Here is a 20,504-nt window from a genome sequence, read left to right on the forward strand (position 1 = left end):
TAACATGCAATACCCTCCAAACGGTACAAGCTACGGTAAAATTCACTACACCAGTAAATTTCCGAGAAATTTGTACATGAACTTCATGTATCACTTGCACCTATTCCCATTTGAAAAACCGAAAGTTGAATCCAATATGGCGGATAAAAGATGGCAGCCAGGGTGGGTAATATGTGTCACAGAAGCAGTAGTTGATCCAATTTGTTTTGCATATGCCCACATTCATGTCCAGTTACATCTAAAGAAACTAAAAGCAATTTTGTGTCCGAGTGTTATAGTAGTGTATGATTGAATTCCGGATATATGAGGGCCCGTAAATATGAATATTACCAGTATGGGCCGCTAAAATTGGCACAATACACATTGGGCCGCGGAGAACTTTGCATTTGAATCAATTTTTCACGAATCCTGAGGTGGCACGTCGCGAATGTACCTTGTTAGTTTTCTCTAAAACGGCGAACAATATAAAATTGCATAAACCGAGAATTACTATTTTCTTGATTTTCTCAAGGTTTAACTTTCCATTGGCCGTTTAGCTACTCAGAAGCGAACGAACGAAAGACAATTATCAATTTATTTATTCCTATGGATAAAATAAAATTATAACTGATGCTATTTTGTCCTATGAGTGAAAGAAAATAGAGAGGGAACTGAGATGTAGTTGAGCCCATTGATATTAAGATTTACAGAAATTGATTATTACAATGACAGTACGAAGCATGGAGGCAAGAACCCAGTGAGATTACTGGGATGTTTAATCACGGGCGGATCCAGGGGGGTCGATCGGGGCAATCGCCCCCTCCCCCTGAAGAGGAAACTTTTTTGTTTTATATATATAAATTAAATCCATCCCAGAGTTTGGAGCCCTTAAAGTAGCATTATGACAACCCACCGTCCCCCCCCCCCAGAAGTCGGTCCTGGATCCGCCCCTGTATTTAATCGACCTGTATATTTATTGAATCGACTTGTTTACATTCAAAACATAATTAATTTGATTAACATATAATTCATTTCACATAAAAACATAAAGGCTAAACTTCACATAAAGTCAATAATATTGGGGTCAACGTAATATCAATATTTAATGTACAGTATATATCAGTTTCTAAATTCTACACATAAAGTGGAATTTTCTTCTGTAATTTCCCTCCATTTTATTTCCGCATTGTTTTTATTGTTTACCATTTTAGGCGAAACGAGAATCGCGCTAAAGGATCCTTACTTCGCCTAAATCGACAGACAAGTGTAGAAAGACTAAGATCCGTGCTAAGTACCAAAATGAAAATGTTGAGTAAAAAGCCCAGATTTGACTTCAGAACTGGAGGGTAGTGTTGTAAAAAAACGGTTTTTTTCTGTGAAGTTTTTTTTTCAATAAAAAACATCGTTCTTTTTCATGTTTTTTTCAAATGTCTGTTTTTTTTCTGGCAACTATTATTTATTGATTTACGTTGCAGATTATTGAAATAATCAACAGAACTTGAGTCGAAGCCCTCGTAACTTACAAATCTTTTGTTTCTTTGTACCTATATACTAGCAAAATTGTGTGATTATTCCTTTCGGCTCAAGGTCATTTTTGGCGTTTTCTTACATTTCCAGTTAGTGACTTATTGCTCAAAAACCATTCATTCGATTGATATGGTTAAGGACTTGTATTTTTTAGAAAATCGATGTGACTATTTTATGGTGTAAGTTGCATTGCACTGTTGCCAATGGGTGGGAAATTATTGAGGGAAATGTAGGGGTGAAAATTTACAAAAAAAATCCCTAACCGAATTTCAAAATTTTTTTGTATCTAGTACCACTGCTGCTATATGGGTTCAAGTCACCTAAAAAAATCTTTGGTGTGTTGACAAGGTAGAGTGAAATCCTGAAGTCGCTGGCTTCCATTCAAAGAGGGAAAGAAAAAATTCTGTCATACACATGAAATTTTGACACTTTTTACGCCTTACAAGTAAAAATCAAATATGCCGGGGCTACAGCTTTTCTAATTATACTATTGAAACTTTTTATGGTGCGTTCTGTAGAGCAAAAAGGAAGCTTTCAGGTAGTGGTACGTTTGTTTCAATGTAGCCAGTAAGAGGGTAATTATAGAGGGGAAAAGGGAAATTTTTCGAATTTTTCACCTAAAATCGAGAATTAATTGTTTTGGCTGGAAACACTGCCATCAGACAGACAAAAACTATCTGAAAATAAACCTTGGTATCCCAAGAATATATCCTACAAGTATCATGGCGATAACAAAGTAATCATGAAATTGAAAAAAAAAAATCTCATTCTGCCTCGGAAATTCATTTTCTTACCATTTCCAGAACATGATTTATTATAAATCTCAACTGTACTTTCCCTAATTATTCTAGTGAAACTTTTTATGTTGCGTTGTGTAGGCTAAGGATGAGGCTGTTAGACACTGGTACGTTTGTTCGAATGTAGCCAAAAAGAAAGAAATAATAGAAATAAAAAAGGGAATTTTTTCCAAAATTTGCCCCTAAAATCTGGAATTAAAATTTTCTCTAGCTGGTAACACTACTATCAGACACACACAAACTATCTTAAAATAAGCTTTGGTATCCCTCTAATATATCCTACAAGTATTTTGACGATATCTAATAAAGTAAGCATGTCAATAAAAAATATATCATTCTACCTTTAAAAAATCAGTTATCTTCCCAATTAGAGAACAAGGTCTACTGTAAACCTCAACTGTACTTCCCCTAATTAACCTATTGAAACTTTCTATAGTGCGTTGTGTAGAGCAAAGACGAGAATTCCAGATACTGGTACGTTTGGTCCGATATAGCCAACAGGAGGGAAATAACAGAGACAAAACAGATAATTTTTCCAAAATTTCTCCCTAAAATCTGGAATTAAAATTTTCTGTAGCTGGTAACACTGCTACCAGACAGACGCAAACTACCTTAAATTAAACGTTGGTACATCACTAATATATCCTACAATTATTATGACGATATTTAAGGAACAAAACTTCTAATTACCAAAAATATATTACGGGAAACAGAAAAGTAGGGAAAAACTAGAAAAATCAAGGGTTAGAACTTAAATACGAATTTTTCGTGCGTTCCCTAATTACCCCATTGTAACGATCTGTACTTGCGTTTGTTAAGTAAGGACAAATGTTCGATTGGCGTAAGTTGACTTGCACTCGGACGTATAGGTACGGATTTATAACCAAAAATTTCTAATTTTTTGCCCAAATTTAGGAAAATTTTAATTTCCCTAATTGACAACACTGCGCGCAGGCCCGTCCAATTGATGTCAACAGTTAGGTAAACATCCGAGGTATCTACCTGGCAAGTCTTTAGGAGGTCTTTCTACAACGAAGGAAGCTACAGGGAAAAAAAAGAAGTAAAGAAAATTCGAAATTAGAAAATTCTCGAATTTTTGACTGGGGTGAAATTTGAGACGGAAATTCGACACCAGAAGAAAAAAAATAATATGATAAATTATAGTCCAACTATATTTTGCAAGAATAATATCCCGATATCTTAATTAATGTCCACACAGGAGCGGATTAAGCAAGTGACACACCCGTGTGTGCCACTTTGGCCACCTGGGCCACCGAGTATACATTTGATTACATTTTTTTGACTACTAACTCGTGTTGTTGTTGTAGTTATAGTCTCGACTAATAATATCGTTGTTGTAAACAATAACTTTATAAGGAAAATTTTCTCTCCTTTTTACATCTTAGTTCCAACACTGTTGGTGAAAAATGCAGTGTGTTTCAAAATGAATTTTGGGGTTTTAAGTCTTCGTAGTACTTATTGCATTTTACGTACAATTATAAGCAATGCATCAGGTAAAAGAGCACCTCAAACAGTCTTTGCTACAAGTGTTCAATGTGAGATTCATTCGTCACATGGCACACATCTAGTCGATAGGCGAGAAAGGCCCATAAACCTTCCGCCATATGGCACAAAATACATTCAATTTAGAGGACTCTTGTTTCAAGTGTACAATCTCCTGAGGATTTGCTGACGGCCAGATACAAACATTATGAGTGTTCACATTAGCTCTTAGGTGAAATGTCGATTTATCACTGAAGACGACACGATCCAGAAAATCTTCATTGTTATGCAGCAATATTTCACTTGCGAAATTGGCACTTAAACCGTAATCTGTAGGCTTTAGACCTGTAGCAACTGCAAACGATAAGGACGTAGTTGCAAGCGTCTCCTTAATATTCTTCACACAGACCGTTGCACTGTACAGATTCAGTCTTTATTAAAACACAAAAAACTTTCTGCTCTCTAGTCTCCATGTTTGCTGCTTGCTAATTCTAACGCCAGACAGAAGAAACAATGCAAGTACATTCGTGCGTACAAAACTGTTTGAGTTGCTCTTTCATTTGATATAATATTTATAACGCAAGTTACAAAGTTTCAAAACCCTATATTAATTTTGAAACACCCTGCATCACTTCAAATTGTGTCATTCTATATTCATGTCTTTTATATACATATCATCAGGGCCGGTCCTAGTCAATTTGTCGTCCCGTGCAATGGCATAATTTGCCGCCTCCCCCTTTCTCCAGAAAGAACAAATCTTAAAAGTCATGATTTTAAGTATGCTACTCCAGCATGAACAACAAAGGTGAGGGTAAGTGCAGTTGCACTCAGGAAGGCTTAAATACTTACTAAAAATGCAATCCCGTTGTGTCTGTTTTTTTTTTTTTTTTTTTTTTTTTTTTTTTTAATATTAATCTATTATGTTGGTGAAGGATAAAGCAAACACACCTGCAGAGGAAAGATGGTAATCCTTTTTATAGAATTCACTATCGAGCTTCAATCTCAATGTATCAGTTTGCAATTCCAGTGCAACTAGCTCTTTTATCTTTATTTCTTGATTTCTCTTCTATATCTGTTAACATTAAAAAAAAAAAAAAAAAAAACAAACTTGTTTCCATCTTCAATGATAAGGAACTTGTTTCTGACAAAAACAAGACTAGTTGTCATATCAAAACTGTGACAACTTACTAAATGGAACAGATATTCACTACTATTCGAGAATTGAATTCTTGCATTTGGCAACAATCAAGCAATTTGTGCTCGGATTTATTCGACCATTTGCTTTAGCATTGTCCATGTGGCCTTAAACTAATGCAACCTAAACATAATTTATGAATGTAGTATTCAAATAGAAGGTCAGCTTAGTAAATGTAACTACCATAATCATGAAATCTGTTTCCAACAAGAAATATTTAATTTAAATAATATACTTATGACAGATTTTGCTGAACCCTCCAAACCTGCCTCTCCATGCAAATGCACGTGTTGCATATATGGTAGAGCCGGCTCTGCACATCATATATATCTAGTCGACAAATTATTTATATATGACATTTAGAAAAATATTATTATGCAAATTAGTATTAGTGTTTACCTTTAGACAAGTTATTTGAATTTTATACTGTTCGTGACATTATTTTCGTACTTATTAAAGGCCTGCTTTCGCGAAAAAACAAAATTTCATTTCTCCTTTTATTTCTTAGTTGATATTGATGAAAACTGCTGAAACCCGAATTGTTAATAGGTATGGTATTCATGTAAATTGTAAAATATTTGTAGCGTATCAGTATCTAGCGTTTAATTCATGTTGCATTTTACGGTGATTATACCTACAAAAAAATATTCAATACTTAAATAGACGTAAGATGCATTATAAATGACTATTTGAAAAAAAAACGAAATTTAGAAAAAAAACGAGAGGCAATTTTTTTTTTCTAAAAAAACGTACATTTCTGAAAAAATACGAACGGTTTTTTTTTCTATTTAAAACACTACTGGTGGGACATATACCTACCCAAGCGCATTCTCCTAGCGATTATTTGAACTACTTTCACGGTGAATACTAGATTACTCACAAAGTAGTGTTAGGCACATAGGCCACATTTTGACATTAAACCGAACTTTTCCATTTTTGGTACTTAGCACAGATTTGACTTTCAGTCTACAAGTACAAGGTGGCCCAAAAGTAGGTATACAGTCGCACCTGAATCTTGATTACAATTTTCAGGGCCGCAAGTATTCGAAATGTCCTCATTCAACATTTCAATGTTCTTCAAACCTATCCAAAAGGCATCGAGACACATTACGACAGAAGCTTTTGTCCGAATCAGTATCTTACCTGTGTCCAAGCCTGTTATATCAAATTATGGCAGTACTACGATAGTATAGTTGCTTTGGGGCCACTCTGTATAATATGAAATAATTGATTAGATAAAACGATGCGACATGTGAAAGTAAGCGAACTTACTATAAAAAGTTCATGCATAAATGACACAACCCTTGTTAGGAATTATTCGAGGTTTCAACTTCGTAAAGAATTACAGAGTGACCGGGGAGGGTCGTCAGACCCCCATAAGAAACATTGACCCCCAAAAAGATTTCATTAGTTGACACACTCATCTCTCGATTTTACGGATCTCGATTTAACGGATTTCCGAAGCAACAGACAAAAATCTGAAGCAGCCAACGGGGGGCACGGTGGCTCAGTGATAAAGCGCTCACCTTTGATGATGCTACAAGACCCTCATTCGATTCCAAGCCAACTGAGTTTGTGGTGGACAACATCGTATTCGTGGGTTTACTCGGTATTCTCCCGTCTCCTCGCATGCTATTTTTCATTATCCTTCACTTTCATTAACCACTCGCCTCCTTTGGCTTAGAAGGTTTAATCGTGGTAATTGAAACTATAAATTACATTTCATAATTAGACCACATTTCAAAATTAAGTCTTTTATAAAATTCTCCAGGGGCACGGAGACGAATCTTTTTCCTACCCCGAAAAATAAGGTATTTTACTGGAGTATTAAAAAAAAAACAGAATTTAAGATTTCCTCGAAAACGGTTCTAACAATTAACAAACAACTTTATAATTGGTATAAGTCATTTTTATGGGAAAAATCCAGAGGGAGTAGTTTACTCTTGGAAGTGAGTTCTTTCCGGATGATTTTCTTAAAAACGACCCACGTGATAGTTTTGTATATTTCATAAATAAGTATTTCGTTAATATTACACAATTTTCATATTATAAAAATGATATTATAAAAATGAAACTGAATAGGTCTGTAACTTAATAACTCTTGAACCACCCGACAAATCTCGATCAAATTTTCAAAATAGATGAGGTTCGGATCTGAGATGTTTTTTATCATTTCACTTTGACGCTGCACCTTAGGGGAGGGGTAGATATATTAAAATGATTGAAAATGACCGATATTAGTGTTGAATCCATAGTTTTCGAGGTAGCTGTGATGAAGAGTGACACTTCCGATGCCGTTTAAATTCCAAATTCAGCCCCGTGGGATGGATATATATATAAATGATCGAAAATAACCCATAACCCAGGGTATCAGGACATTTGCAGTACTGTTCAAAACTTTCCCTTAGGCAGTCGGACATTTGCGTTACAAACCGTGGAATGTGTGTATATTCTGATGATAGATGATGAGACAAACCTCCTGGTTTCAGATGACACCACAGAGGAAGGAGGAATGTTAATATTTTGCACTGCGAAGGGAAGACAGCGTACAACTGAGCACGCTACGTTTTTTTACAGACGGAAATTTACATGTTGTAGTCAGCAGTTTGCCCAATTATAGACAACACAAGCAGACATCGGAAGCAACTTGGAGGAAGCAAACATTAGGCATACGCACGAGTCGAGACATGTCTCGAATCTCGAGTCGAGACACACTTTGTAAAATTCGAAACGAATCGAGTAAAGACTGCTTGTAAAAATCTTGACTCGACTCGAATGTCTCGAAAAATCTTTTTATAATTTTTAATATTATTTTGAAGAAAGTACGGTATTCACTCAGAAACAGCCTTAAAACCAATTCCAGCATTTATTACTTTAGAAAGGTACAGAACGCATAAACTTAATAGTTAATTTTTCGAGATCAAGATTTAATTTTCAGCTCAATTCAGTTAATTAAAACTAATAATTAATGCCGTGATATTTGATTGTACTTACAAGATTAATAATAATAATAATAATAATAATAATAATAATAATAATAATAATAATAATAATAATAATAATAATAATAATAATGATGATGATGATGATAATAATAATAATTGATTATCTAGGTTGTATAAAACTATTGCGATAAAATGAAATTCATAAATTCTCTGAATGAGCAATAGGCAGTCTGTAGTAATTTAGCATAGTTATTCGTTCCCATAAACGCAATAGCGCTACATAACTTCTGGATTATTCGCTTCCAGACCTACTTACTATCGATATAAACCCGTCCAGGCGATAGCAACGTCACCTGCCAAGGAATGCCTGCTAGTCAGACACACGTACGGTGCATGTAGTATCAGCGAAAGTGCTGGCCGTGTGTATAACGGGCCGGCCGGGACATAACACACTGTTTGTAGACTACATACAACCCTTCATGATGACCATATTTCCCAAAGGTAGTGGAATTTTTTGACAAGATAATGCACCATGTCACAAGGCCAGGAGTGTGATGGGAGTGGTTCGAGGAACACAGGGGCGTGCTCCAAATGATGTGCTGGCCCCCAACTCGCCTGATCTCAACCCAATTGAACACATCTGGGATGCGATTGAACGTGACGTCAGAGCGCATCGCCCCCTCTTCGGAACGGGAATTAGGGGACCTGTGTGTGCACATGTGGTGCCAACTCTCTCCAGCGACCTACCAAGGATCATTGTATCCATGCCAAGTCTCGTCGCCGTTGTTATCCGTGCCAAAGGTGGACATAATTAGGTAGGTAGTCATAATGTTTTGGCTGATGTGTCGTATATTTTAACTCTTATATTTTGTCTCGATTCGAATTTCGAGACGTCTGGTCTTGAATTCGAGTCGAGTCGAGACAGAAACTGTTGAATCGAGACAGAAACATATTTTCGAGTCGATACATTTTCTCGAGACTAGTCGAGACAGGGTTAAAATCAACATTGTCCATCAACCTAGCAAACATTGTCTCTTTGTTTTTCGGTCTCTTACCAGCAAGGGATAGCAAGATGTATTAGAGATTTTTCAGTTTGCTGAAGCAGTGGCGGATTCAGGACGGACTTCTGGGGGGGCGGTGTGTTGTAATACTGCTACTTAGAGCTACTTTTAAGAGCTAAAAACTCTGGGATGGCTTTTATTTATATATAAAATAAGAAAGTTTCCTCTTCTGAAAGGCGATTGCCCCGATCGTCCCTGTGGTGAAGGCTAATCAAATTGGATTTGATCAAGCTGCGATAACGAATATTGCTCCCGGAAACTCACATTAGTGTATGTAATTCCATTTTATTCAATGCTTGTGGAGTAAGGTGTAGGAATTAGGACTCACAAGTGATTATAAAGCAGTTCCAGAAATGAGGCTTCCCTCTGAATGTGTTCTGCTCTAGCATTTGTTCTTCTAGATGATGTCAATGTTTGGTTGCTTTTCATTATGGAAGATGCACCACATCACGAAAGACTTGAGAGGATTTTAGATTATTTTGTAGAACTGTAGTTTAACACTCCCAATATTGACATCTCGATGTGCAACTGCTCGAACCAACAGCACAGAACGAATAACGTTAAACGGTGAAACCACGGACTCAGATCATTAGGTAAGTCAACTCCTAATGTGTACTGTTTGGTGAAGTATTAAAACGTTAGGCTGTGTATAACGATTACCTATATGAAAGGAGAACTTTAAACATTGAAGGCAAACATAGACGACGTCAGTACATAAGATGGACAGGGCCGGATTTAGCATTTTGGCGCCCCTAGGCCCAATACTTTTTTCCGCCCCCTAGTCTGGTTAAAGTTACTTTCCTAAAAACCTTTATTAAATAATTATATCAGGCCTATATGTTAATTGCTTGAACACCACTCCACGATGCAATTTTATCATTGCAAGTTTTTTGAGGAATTTACTTGGTTCTGGGCTTAACAAAATACCGTTAATGTATTAACAAAAGATTGGTGAATAACTTTGGTTTTGTTCAATTTAGCCATTTGGGCAAATAAATAAAAAAAAAAAAACTCTGTAATACATTATAAAATAGTTTGAATCTCACAAGTAAACCTTACGTTTGGGTGAATCGAGTTGCTGACTGAGACACATATGAGAAAGTAGTACTAAATGTAGTCAGTATTTCAGTGAAGTTATAGGTGCGAAGCTCCATTGGTTTAGGAGATACAGCTACCAGAACATCACATGGAAGTACAGAATAGTCTTCATACAGTTGGAGATAAAGGCCCTGTAAGACCTTGTAACGACAAAAGATGAATAACAAATATATGGGTACATATTATGACTAGGGGGAAGTAATATAGTAAGGATATACCTGACGGCGGCCATCTTGAAATCCGCCATTTTGAATTAAGGTTAAGTTTTTAAAATAGGAATAGGGACATATGATACATGATTTAAGGTGAAAATTTAATCAGAAGAACAATGGTGACGTTAATTTTGATTTGCGTGCAATTGGTAAAAAGTTACAGGGAAATTAAATATTGTTGTAGCATATGTATTAGTCCTTTACCCCACCTTGTAAATTTTATGTTAATGATAATAATTAAATAAAAAGCAGGTGAATAAGTATTAGGTCTATGGTAAGAGTTGCCTTGACGGCGGCCATGTTCAAATCCGCCATTTTGAATCAGACAAAGTTTTAACATTGACACCTTATTAATAGCAAAAGTTTACCATAAATCCAACGGTTTAACCATTTTTGCTCATCAAGCAACTAACATTGTAACACCACTATTGTATTTCTGATTAACTTCTAGCCCGAATTCATCTATTGCAATACTCTATTCCCATTTAATTTTGTGCTGGTTAATGATAAAGCAGAAATGGTTATACCGTTGGATTTATGGTAAAATTTGCTGTTAATAAGCTGTCACTGTTATGCGTTTTGGTAAAAACTTTCGTCTGATTCAAAATGGCGGATTTGAACATGGCCGCCGTCAAGGCAACTCTTACCATAGACCTAATATTTATCCACCTGCTTTTTATTTAATTATTAACATTAACATAAAATTTACAAGGTGGGGTATAGGACTAATACATATGCTGCAACAATATTTAATTTCCCTGTAACTTTTTACCAATTGCGAGTAAATCAAAATTAACGTCACCATTGTTCTTCTGATTAAATTTTCACCTTAAATCATGTATCGCATGACCCTATTCCTATTTTAAAAACTTAACCTTAATTCAAAATGGCGGATTTCAAGATGGCCGCCGTCAGGTATACCCTTACTATATGAATTTCCCTAGTCCTAATATGTACCCATATATTTGTTATTATTCACCTTTTGTCGTTACAAGAGATCTTACAGAGCTTTTACCTCCAACTGTATGAAGACTATTCTGTACTTCCATGTGATGTTCTGGTAGCTGTATCTCCTAAACCCCTGGAGCTTCGCACCTACAACTTCACTGAAATACTGACCACACTTAGTACTACTTTCTCATATGTGTCTCAGTCAGCAACTCGATTCACCCAAACGTAAGGTTTACTTGTCAGAAACACAGCTTACATGAAGTATTTTGATAACATGACACAAAAACTGTGTTTTAAAGTAAAACTAGATATTTTGTATATACAAATAATAAATTGTACTAGTATAAAAATGACATTTTTGAGATCAATGTTGTAACGAAGTTGATGCATAATGTTGAAAAATAGTTTAACTTTACCAACAATTATTTGTTCCAATGAACTTCAAAATCAGAATGGTTTATTAGCCTGATTTTTAAAAATCAATTCAAAAAATATGTTAAGTTATGGCTATTTATTTTTATTTCTAGATTTTTTAATTTTTTTCTCTCGGCCGTGCGCCCCCTGGGAGCTTGCGCCCATAGGCCCGGGCCTATTGGGAAATCCGGCCCTGAAGATGGACAGAAGAATAGAAAACGTATTAACTGAATATGTAGCCTCGAAACATGTCAAGAATTAAGGAAAATGGGACACATTTAAAAGTTGGAGTAATTTTTGTTTGTTCTAGAAGAGAAGTTAACTACTAACTGAACTCTATTATAAATCAGAAAAATAAATTACTAATTCATTGAAAGTTGATTTTGACTTTTTTTTATACATATTCCGAGCTAGATCTGACTAAAAGTCCCTAAATATGCTCATAACAATCGACAACTGTTGTGACAAATCACTTTGCTTGCAAGTTGTTCTCCGGATAATCCCGTAATACTTACACGTAATTACAAATAACTCAACATGTTAAAAATGAAGAAAGAAGAATATCATATTTCAACCTTTGAGTAACCATTGTCAAATAGCTATTGGAAAACTGTTAAGTCTTCATCCCGGCGAAATTAAAATACCGCTAATTTTACAGTAATTGTGTGATATCTTCAAATAGGTAAAAGATAATTGAAATCTGGAACAAGAGCGCCCTAGACAATATTATTTTACATGAGAAACCGTTATCACGACTCACTTATCTGTTTTCAATTTTGAGCCATTTTGAAAATCGGCATTTATTTTCGCGTTTCTAAACAGCTGAAAACGGAAAGCCACTAGGTGACCTGTAATAACGGTACCTCACGCAAAATAATATTGTCTAGGGCGCTCTTGTTCCATATTTCAATTATCTTTTATCTATTTGAAGATATCACATAATTACTGTAAAATTAGCGGTATTTTAATTTCGCCGGGATGAAGACTCTTAAGCAAACTATAAAAGAAAAAAAAATATATATATATATATATATATATATATATATATATATATATTTGTAGAAGTTCCCTTTACATATCAAAGTCAGGCGTTCGACCAACCAGATACAAGGATTTATTTACATGTTCCAGTTTTAGCCAATCGTAAACAACCGTTGAGTTTATATCTTTCAGATATGTTTACCATGTATCCTAGTAATTGTTCTTTCCGTTTTATGTACAATTGATCCTTATATTTGCATTTACATGTTATTAAGTGCTGTGAGAAAAGTTTGTATGTATGTATGGTGAATTAATAATGGTTTATATTCTGAAAAAATATTTTTAATCTGCTTTTAGTATACAAAAAGTCCAAGTCCCCTGAAAGTCAGGTTATTGCCCCCTAGAACAACTTGCTGGCTACACCAATGTGATAAAACTTTATCTGTTCGTAGCAGTTGATACTGTGTGCCTGTTCTCCAACTTAACATCCGAAAATATCCTCTCTCAGCTTGGAAAATAAGTTATTCTGAATAGTACCGCAAATGTCCCAGTGCCGCAAATGTCGATAACGCAAGTGCTGTGCTTTCATATCCTCGATCCAATGCCAAAACCACGAATGTGCTAAATTTGATTTTGAGTTATAAGCATTTTAATATTCAACTTACTCCGAAAAATCAGTATATAGACTTAGGTACATGTTTTAGGAATTTACGATAACTTCTAATATACTCATATTTCACAAATGGGACTTTGATATTGGAATCTGTGTGCTCCAAATAACATGAAACTGCACTTAGGTGAAAATAGCAAAATTTGCACATTTGCGGTTTTGGCATTGGACCGAATACGAGAGCTCTTCACTAATAGTAAAAAGTGACTGACTAACGGAACATATTACTATTTTTTTCTTATTTTAACCCAGCGAAGCTAGTTTCTTACCAGAAATCCGAAAGTAGTAGTTTACTCTTAAGGGTGCGCTCTTTTCGAACAATTTTTTATCTAAAATTGTTCAGGCGATTTCAAAAATAAATCTTTAATAAACAAGCGAAGAACGTGGCGTTAGTCATCTCACATGAAAATCCACAAAGGAGTGTTTTCTTGGGACTAAGTTCTCCCAAAACGCTTATTATATTTTGTTCATACTTTATAAGTAAATTATTCAAGGGTAACTACAGCATGATATGACTCCATTTTTTTAAAAAATGAATGGGTTTGATACTGTGGACTGTACAATTTATTAATTTTTGTTCATGAACATTGTTTTCAAAGATAATACACCTCTGAAAACAAAAGTTTGCATATAGCTTTTATACGAATATACAAAATTGTAATACTTACCCATCTGAAACCCATCGATATCCTAAGCTCCCGGGTTTAGATGATCTAGTGAAAACTTCTACTTTGTTAGCTACCATGAATGAGGAATAGAAACCAACTCCAAACTGACCAATGATAGACGCAGGGTCATGTTCCAAACCTTGTTTATCCTTTAACTTTTCCAGGAATGCCTAAAATGTCACAACAAAAATAAGTAATTTGTTAATGCAAAACTTAGTATCTCCTTAATCATTTAGTACATTTAGTAGCAAATATACAGTTAATATTAGGGTTACCTACGAGACAAGAGTTTAGGCTGTCTCATCTAAAAAAAAAAAAAAAAAAAAAAAAAAAATGGAGATTCTGTCTCGTTTTGCAGTTTTTTTTTTTAAGAGCTCTTTTATGTTGTCTCGTTGACTACCACACTTTATATGGATTATTTGCTACAAGTAACCACACTTCACCAATGAGGACCGTTTTAACAAAACTCAACAAACACCATTTTTAAAAAAAATGCGTTTTTTTAAACGGATTATGGTATTTTAATATGAGCCTCACACAATGGCTAACGGAAAATACGACAAAACTGAATATTTGTCGTTGTAAAAGGCGCGCCTACATATAGCAAATTTTCACAAAACTCGACATCTCCATTTTTCAAGATTCTACAAAACTCAACCAATCCACCTTTTATACAGTATTTGAAACTAAGAACATAATTTTCAAACGTTAAATGTAATAGTACTGCATTATGTAAGAAGACCTGGCCAGGGCACAATGCCTTTTTCAAAATAAATATTTTGCTTTAACAATAGGTGTTGAGGTGCTTAAATCTGAGAAGAGAAGTGCTCCAATAGATGTTTGGAACACCTCAACTTCCATGAGTGAATCATGTGAGCAAAAATGAAGCTAATGACATGAAGAAGTTGGTGTTTTATTTTGGCCATGATTCAGAGGAAAGTAAACAGTTCTATTCAAAAGTTGTACGACGGAATGTCAATAATACTTTAAACAAAAATATGTATTATGAAGAAACTTTACATTAAAGCGGACTGCGTTCCTGTATTGTTTTCACACAGCATTAAAAATTTCAACATTGTATTACGTACTATTCCTTTACTTGTCATTTCAACGTATAACAATGAGTTTCATAATAGGTTTAAGGTGTAAGATTTTGTTACTGTGGAAACTTCTGTTCATGTGTTAACTTTAAAAAAATATATATATAAATTTACTAATACACTGTTAACTTCTTATTCTGATATTATCTACAAAATGTAATATACAAAATTGTACTTAAGACCCTATTTAATTTAATTATTAATAACACCTAGCTTAATAAAATGAAGAAGAAACATGCACGAAAAAGTGGATATGTTGTTTTGTAAAAATTTTGTAATTTATAACTGTTTTCCTCAATAAAGGCCGTTAGTGATGAATTTCAATTATTCCTTCTTCATCAATCTTTATCAACGTCGATGACCAGTACTGAGCTCCTTCGTGCCTATGCGGTTAGCGTACGCGCCTTTGGCGTGGGAGAGCCGGGTTCGATTCCCGGACGGAAGCTCATGTGCTTCGAATTCCACGTTAATTAGTAGGTCCATGTCTCATTAGCCTCGCTGCTGAACAGGACGTTAAACTCAAAATCAACTCAACAGATGTTATAAAAATTTACTGCGTCAACTCAATTAGATGGCCAGTATTAAATTTTTGAAACCTTTTGAATTAACGATATTGAGTAAAACTTAAAAATAGCTCTCCTGTAAAATTTTGTAAATGGCGTTTGTTAAGTTTTGTTAAAACGGTCGTCAATTATGGTACATGAAGAAGTGAGTAACGACCTGAGGTATCACTGAACGATACGAAATTCAGATCAGTATATTAAACTTTAAGATCTAGAAACTCGGTGAAGTTGAGGTTGAATGAGATTTGGAGGGGGGGAGGAGGAATGCTTAGGCCTAACTCTTCTTGTGTCTTAAAAGAAGACCTCACTAGAGAAGAATTAAACCTGTGGGGACTCATATATATATATATATTTTTTACCACAGTGTGTGTTACCTAACGACTGACTCAGTAGTGAGCACTCTTGGAATCTTTTCTGTCATGGAATACTCACTTCTTTTTTGTATATAAATAAATAAACACAAAAATAAGTAAGAAATAAGTCTCAGATTTTTAATTTCACCATTATAAAAATAAACATATTTGCGAATATAAAGAACTTAAAATATATCCTTCTGTTTTCACTGAGACAAATTAATTGTGTAATAAATTTTCGTTCAATAATATGCCGACCTTTGCCTTAAGAAGCTCCACGCATTTGTTTGATTAATTTATCAAACTTTTGCGACGTTATGCGACTCCGGTAGCTCTGAACACCTTTCAAAGACCTTCAGTATTCGTTAGCATCTTGTATTTACGGACTGTCCTTTCAAGTTCATCTACAAGAGCGCGATGGGTAACAAATTCAGTGATTGGCGACTATTTCGTTGTTGGTGTCGTAAAGATCTTCTTTACACTACAGATAGTTACTGCATAGCTTAGAAGAATCTTGGAACGATAATCCTATAATGTGAGTGATAGTATGACAAGAATTTAGGCTGTCCCATCTTGATGCTGTGAGCGTGAGGTCGAGTGAGCCTGATGTCTAAATGATGTGAGTGTGAGGTTGAGTGAGCGTGATGTCGAAAGGATGTTGTAAGTGTGCAGTCGAGTGAGCGTTATGTGTTGGAAGGATGTTGTGAATGTGAGATCGAAAAGATGTTAGGAGTGTGATGTCGAGATGATGCTGTGAGCGTGAGCTCGAGTGAATGTGAGGTCGAAATGATGCTGGGAACGTGAGTCTGATGAGCATCTTTGAGTGTGAGGGATGGCGACATCGAATGAAAAGCTCTGTCTTATCTTCGTCACGTTGTTTTCTTCTGGTGGTTTAAAAGAGGTTGAAAAAATAACCCTTGTAGATTATTACCTAGATAATGATTTTCATTTCTGATAGTGTAAAATTTTCAAAATCGGTTCTATTCTACGTGTCAGTCGAATTAGCCAATGAGCTTGCAACTCGCTATTGCAAAACCTCAGATGAGAAGTTTGCTTTTCGCAGGTGAATATTGCAACATAGACAAGATTCTTGTCTCACTAAAATAAAAATATACAGCATGTGGCCGAATCGGACTCCCATATCACAGCATTGCCAACGTCGCTTCAAGCGGACTGATCAACGCGAAAGCAGCGCTCAAGGCCCAACTTAATTCGGCTGCTATCTACAATAGTGTGTTTTACAGGATTTCAGTTTTACTTTTTGAAGTCTTGTAGATACTCCTCTATTGTTGCTGTTTCTACGCCGAAAATAATCGCCTGATGGTCGCTCAGAGTTTTCCGGTATTCATCAATATTTGTAGTCAGTTGTTTAAATTTAATCCGCCTTATGCAGAGTCGTTTTGACGTATGATTATCGTCATACTAAAGGCCTGACTACTGCAGGAAATATATGTTGGGTCGAATTCTTTAGTATGGCACTAATCACGCGTCAGAGCGACTCTGCATAAGGCCCATTGTTGCTACCGTCATACTTACTTGTTTCTTGGCTAATAGCTACTAATGAAATGTCTTTCTTGAATTAGATCGTTTAGCATCTAGCTCTTACGCCACTCACGTTGCTATGCCATAATGGTGAAACTGTACTGAATTTTGCACAAAACATGATCTTTTCCTATAAATTTTGTGTTCATGTACTTTTTTTTTTAATAATCTCCATGCAGAATTCGGAGTAACTGTCTATTAATATAACTTTTTGTATTTCTGATTTAATTTCTAAACAGTTTATCAAGTATCTAAGATTTGTAGATGCACAATCTTTATTTTTACGGGAACTTACTAATTTACGACTGCTGCCATTGGTTTCAAACCATTTGTGATAACTTCCGAGTTCTTCGACATAATAATTTTCTTTCCCTTTATACAGCTCATATATTGTGATTACATCTATTTTATGTTGTTCTGCGATAATTCTTGTTTCATCCACAACCTCCAGAGATCGCGTTAACATTTACCTGTAGCGTACCTATTGGTCTAGGCGTTATTAACGTTACCAGACCTTGATGTAACAATGCCGTAGTTCGACTTTATGATCAAATATCGCGCGACTGTAGATCACAGTTATTTCTTCGTATATTCGATATAGATTTCCTTTCTTATTCCTCTTTTTATACACTTTTTTCACACCATAAAAGATAAACAGATTATCAGTATCGAACAATGGTTTGTTAGTATGAAGTTCTATTTCATCCACATCTTTCAATACAGGGATACAACAGTAATTCAATTTCTGCAGCTACCTTAGTGCTATAGTCAAGCAATTTGGACTTCTCTAACATAATTAGTGTTATACTATTTTTAAAGTTTGAATAAAACTAGTCTGTCTTTATGTTTGTAATAGTAGCTTCCAGTGGCGGCTCGTGTTTTGAGTTTTAGGTGATGCACAATAGATGGCCTCTCTTTTATTATTATTATTATTATTATTATTATTATTATTATTAAATAATAATAATAATAATAATAATAGTTAGTATAAACAATAATAGCGATTTCTTCATGGCATGCTTCAAGCATGCAATGGAGCAGCTCATTTTGTATCATTTTTGACGTACTCGTGAAAATTGTTGCGATTTCTAAATGACTCTTGAGAGCGCTGTTAAGTTCTGCACTGAAATTAATTAATCTATGAAATACGCCTCCATTTTTTCCCTTCTGTAGCGACTTGGTTACGGTACACAACATTGTCACAAAGGAACAGACTATTCCCCTTTAGGCGAAAACCGTGTCAACCAATACTGCAGGGGGAGGGACGGTGGAGAAGTTCCAGTTCCAAAGCATTATGTTTTGGAAAAGCTGTTTTTGTTTGGTAGACTTGTTTGCAACAGATCTGCAAGCATATGGATCCTTATGAGGCAGTGCACGGTGTGATAACCTCCCTTACTGCGCAATCCTCGCAGTGGCCCAGAAGCTGTTAAGCTGGGGAGTTTGGCAAACTCTCAAGCAGAAAGCAACTAGCCAGCCCCGTTTCAAACGCACTTGTTTAAGAAAAGATGATGACAATAAAAAGAAAAGTCATTTAGCAAAAATAAAAATTGAAAATATTCTAAGGAGGTTTGTACAAACATGCAAACATTAAGAGAAACCGCTACTGGTAGTTTCCCTTCTTTCCTGTTTAGTGTTGATTAGCAAGCTGACTTGTTTCCATTTCTGCTACAGCATATTTATACTGTTTCACTGGTTGTAAACTTTTACACCATGACACGTTGGTGGGAGGTAAATCTTCTAAACCGGGACACTTTGGTGAGATTTTTACTTTCACTCCTTTCATCAGTAGAAAGTACATAAACAACTCAAAGAGTCATATTTATTTCGTTTCTGTTGAATTTATCAGTAATGAAGGTTACGAAAATTACAAGCATCTTAGACCTAAAGTAGGGGCCTCATTCATGGGACAAATTGAGGGAGAGTACTCTCTCATGAAATTAAGAATTATATACACTTTAATACAGTAATGAAAAGTGTGCTATACACGTGTAATTAAAGTAATAGAATAAAGGGGAAATCGTAGGGACAACAGTATACTAATATAAACCCTGGACATATCCATGTCTGTGGAGAGTCTTCCATCCTAAGTAAAATTTGAAATGATGCTACTAATCCAAAGATTATACATGGTTATACACAGTCCGTTCAATAAGTTCCGGGGTCATCTCGAAATAATATACTTTACGATAGCAGAGAAAATATCACGTTAGTTTTCTACAAACATACATGCCCGTGTCACACACTCATGGGGCCGATTGTAGAAGATCTAGAACTACTTAGGAAAGTCATTCACATGCTGTACAGCATTGCCGTCACATTAGCTTGAATCAATGCAGCATCCTCAAAAAGCTCCCCCTTGAAGGCAAACAGCATCCTCAAAACTCTCCCCATTGAAGATACTTGAACTTAAGAGCATGAAGTCAAATAAGGTCAAATCACGCGAATTTGAAGTGTCTTCAAGGTTTGTAACTCTTCTTTTAGCCAAAACTGACGCACAAGAAAACTGGTGTAGGTCAACGAATTTTCTTGTGCGTCAATTTTTGGCCACGAAAGGGTAACGATCCTTGAATACATCTCATATTTGTCTGATTGGACAGCAGTGAACTCTATACACTTTCTTAAGCTCAAATCTGTCCTCAATAGGGAATCTTTTGACGATGCTGCATCGGTTCAAGAGAATGTAACGGTAGTGCTGAACAACATTCCAGTGAACGACTTCCCTACGGCGTTCTAGATCCCCTACAACCGGTCCTGCGAGTGTGTATCACGGGCACAGATGTATGTAGAAAACTAACGTGATATTCTTTTTTTCTGGTATCGTTAAGTATATTATTTTGAGGTAGTCACAGAACTTACTGAACGGACTTCGTATGTGTCATAATGTGGCGCGATTTACCAACATTCAAGTTACTATAAGTTAACATTACATATACAGTTGTTAAAGT

At 35.4% G+C, this 20,504-nt stretch overlaps 1 protein-coding gene across 2 annotated transcripts in view; it reads right to left on the reverse strand.

The window, feature by feature from the left end:
• Trap1 (TNF receptor associated protein 1) overlaps nucleotides 1–20,504 on the reverse strand; it is a 481,869-nt gene that overhangs the window by 132,549 nt on the left and 328,816 nt on the right. For both annotated transcript variants that reach the window (XM_081738896.1, XM_081738897.1), the window contains one exon: nucleotides 14,002–14,171. In XM_081738896.1, the coding sequence (XP_081595022.1) occupies nucleotides 14,002–14,171 (170 nt within the window). The remainder of the gene's footprint in view (nucleotides 1–14,001; nucleotides 14,172–20,504) is intronic.

Source organism: Thermobia domestica, chromosome 14 (assembly GCF_964235325.1).
Source record: "Thermobia domestica chromosome 14, izTheDome1.hap1.1, whole genome shotgun sequence".
Lineage (NCBI taxonomy): Eukaryota > Metazoa > Arthropoda > Insecta > Zygentoma > Lepismatidae > Thermobia > Thermobia domestica.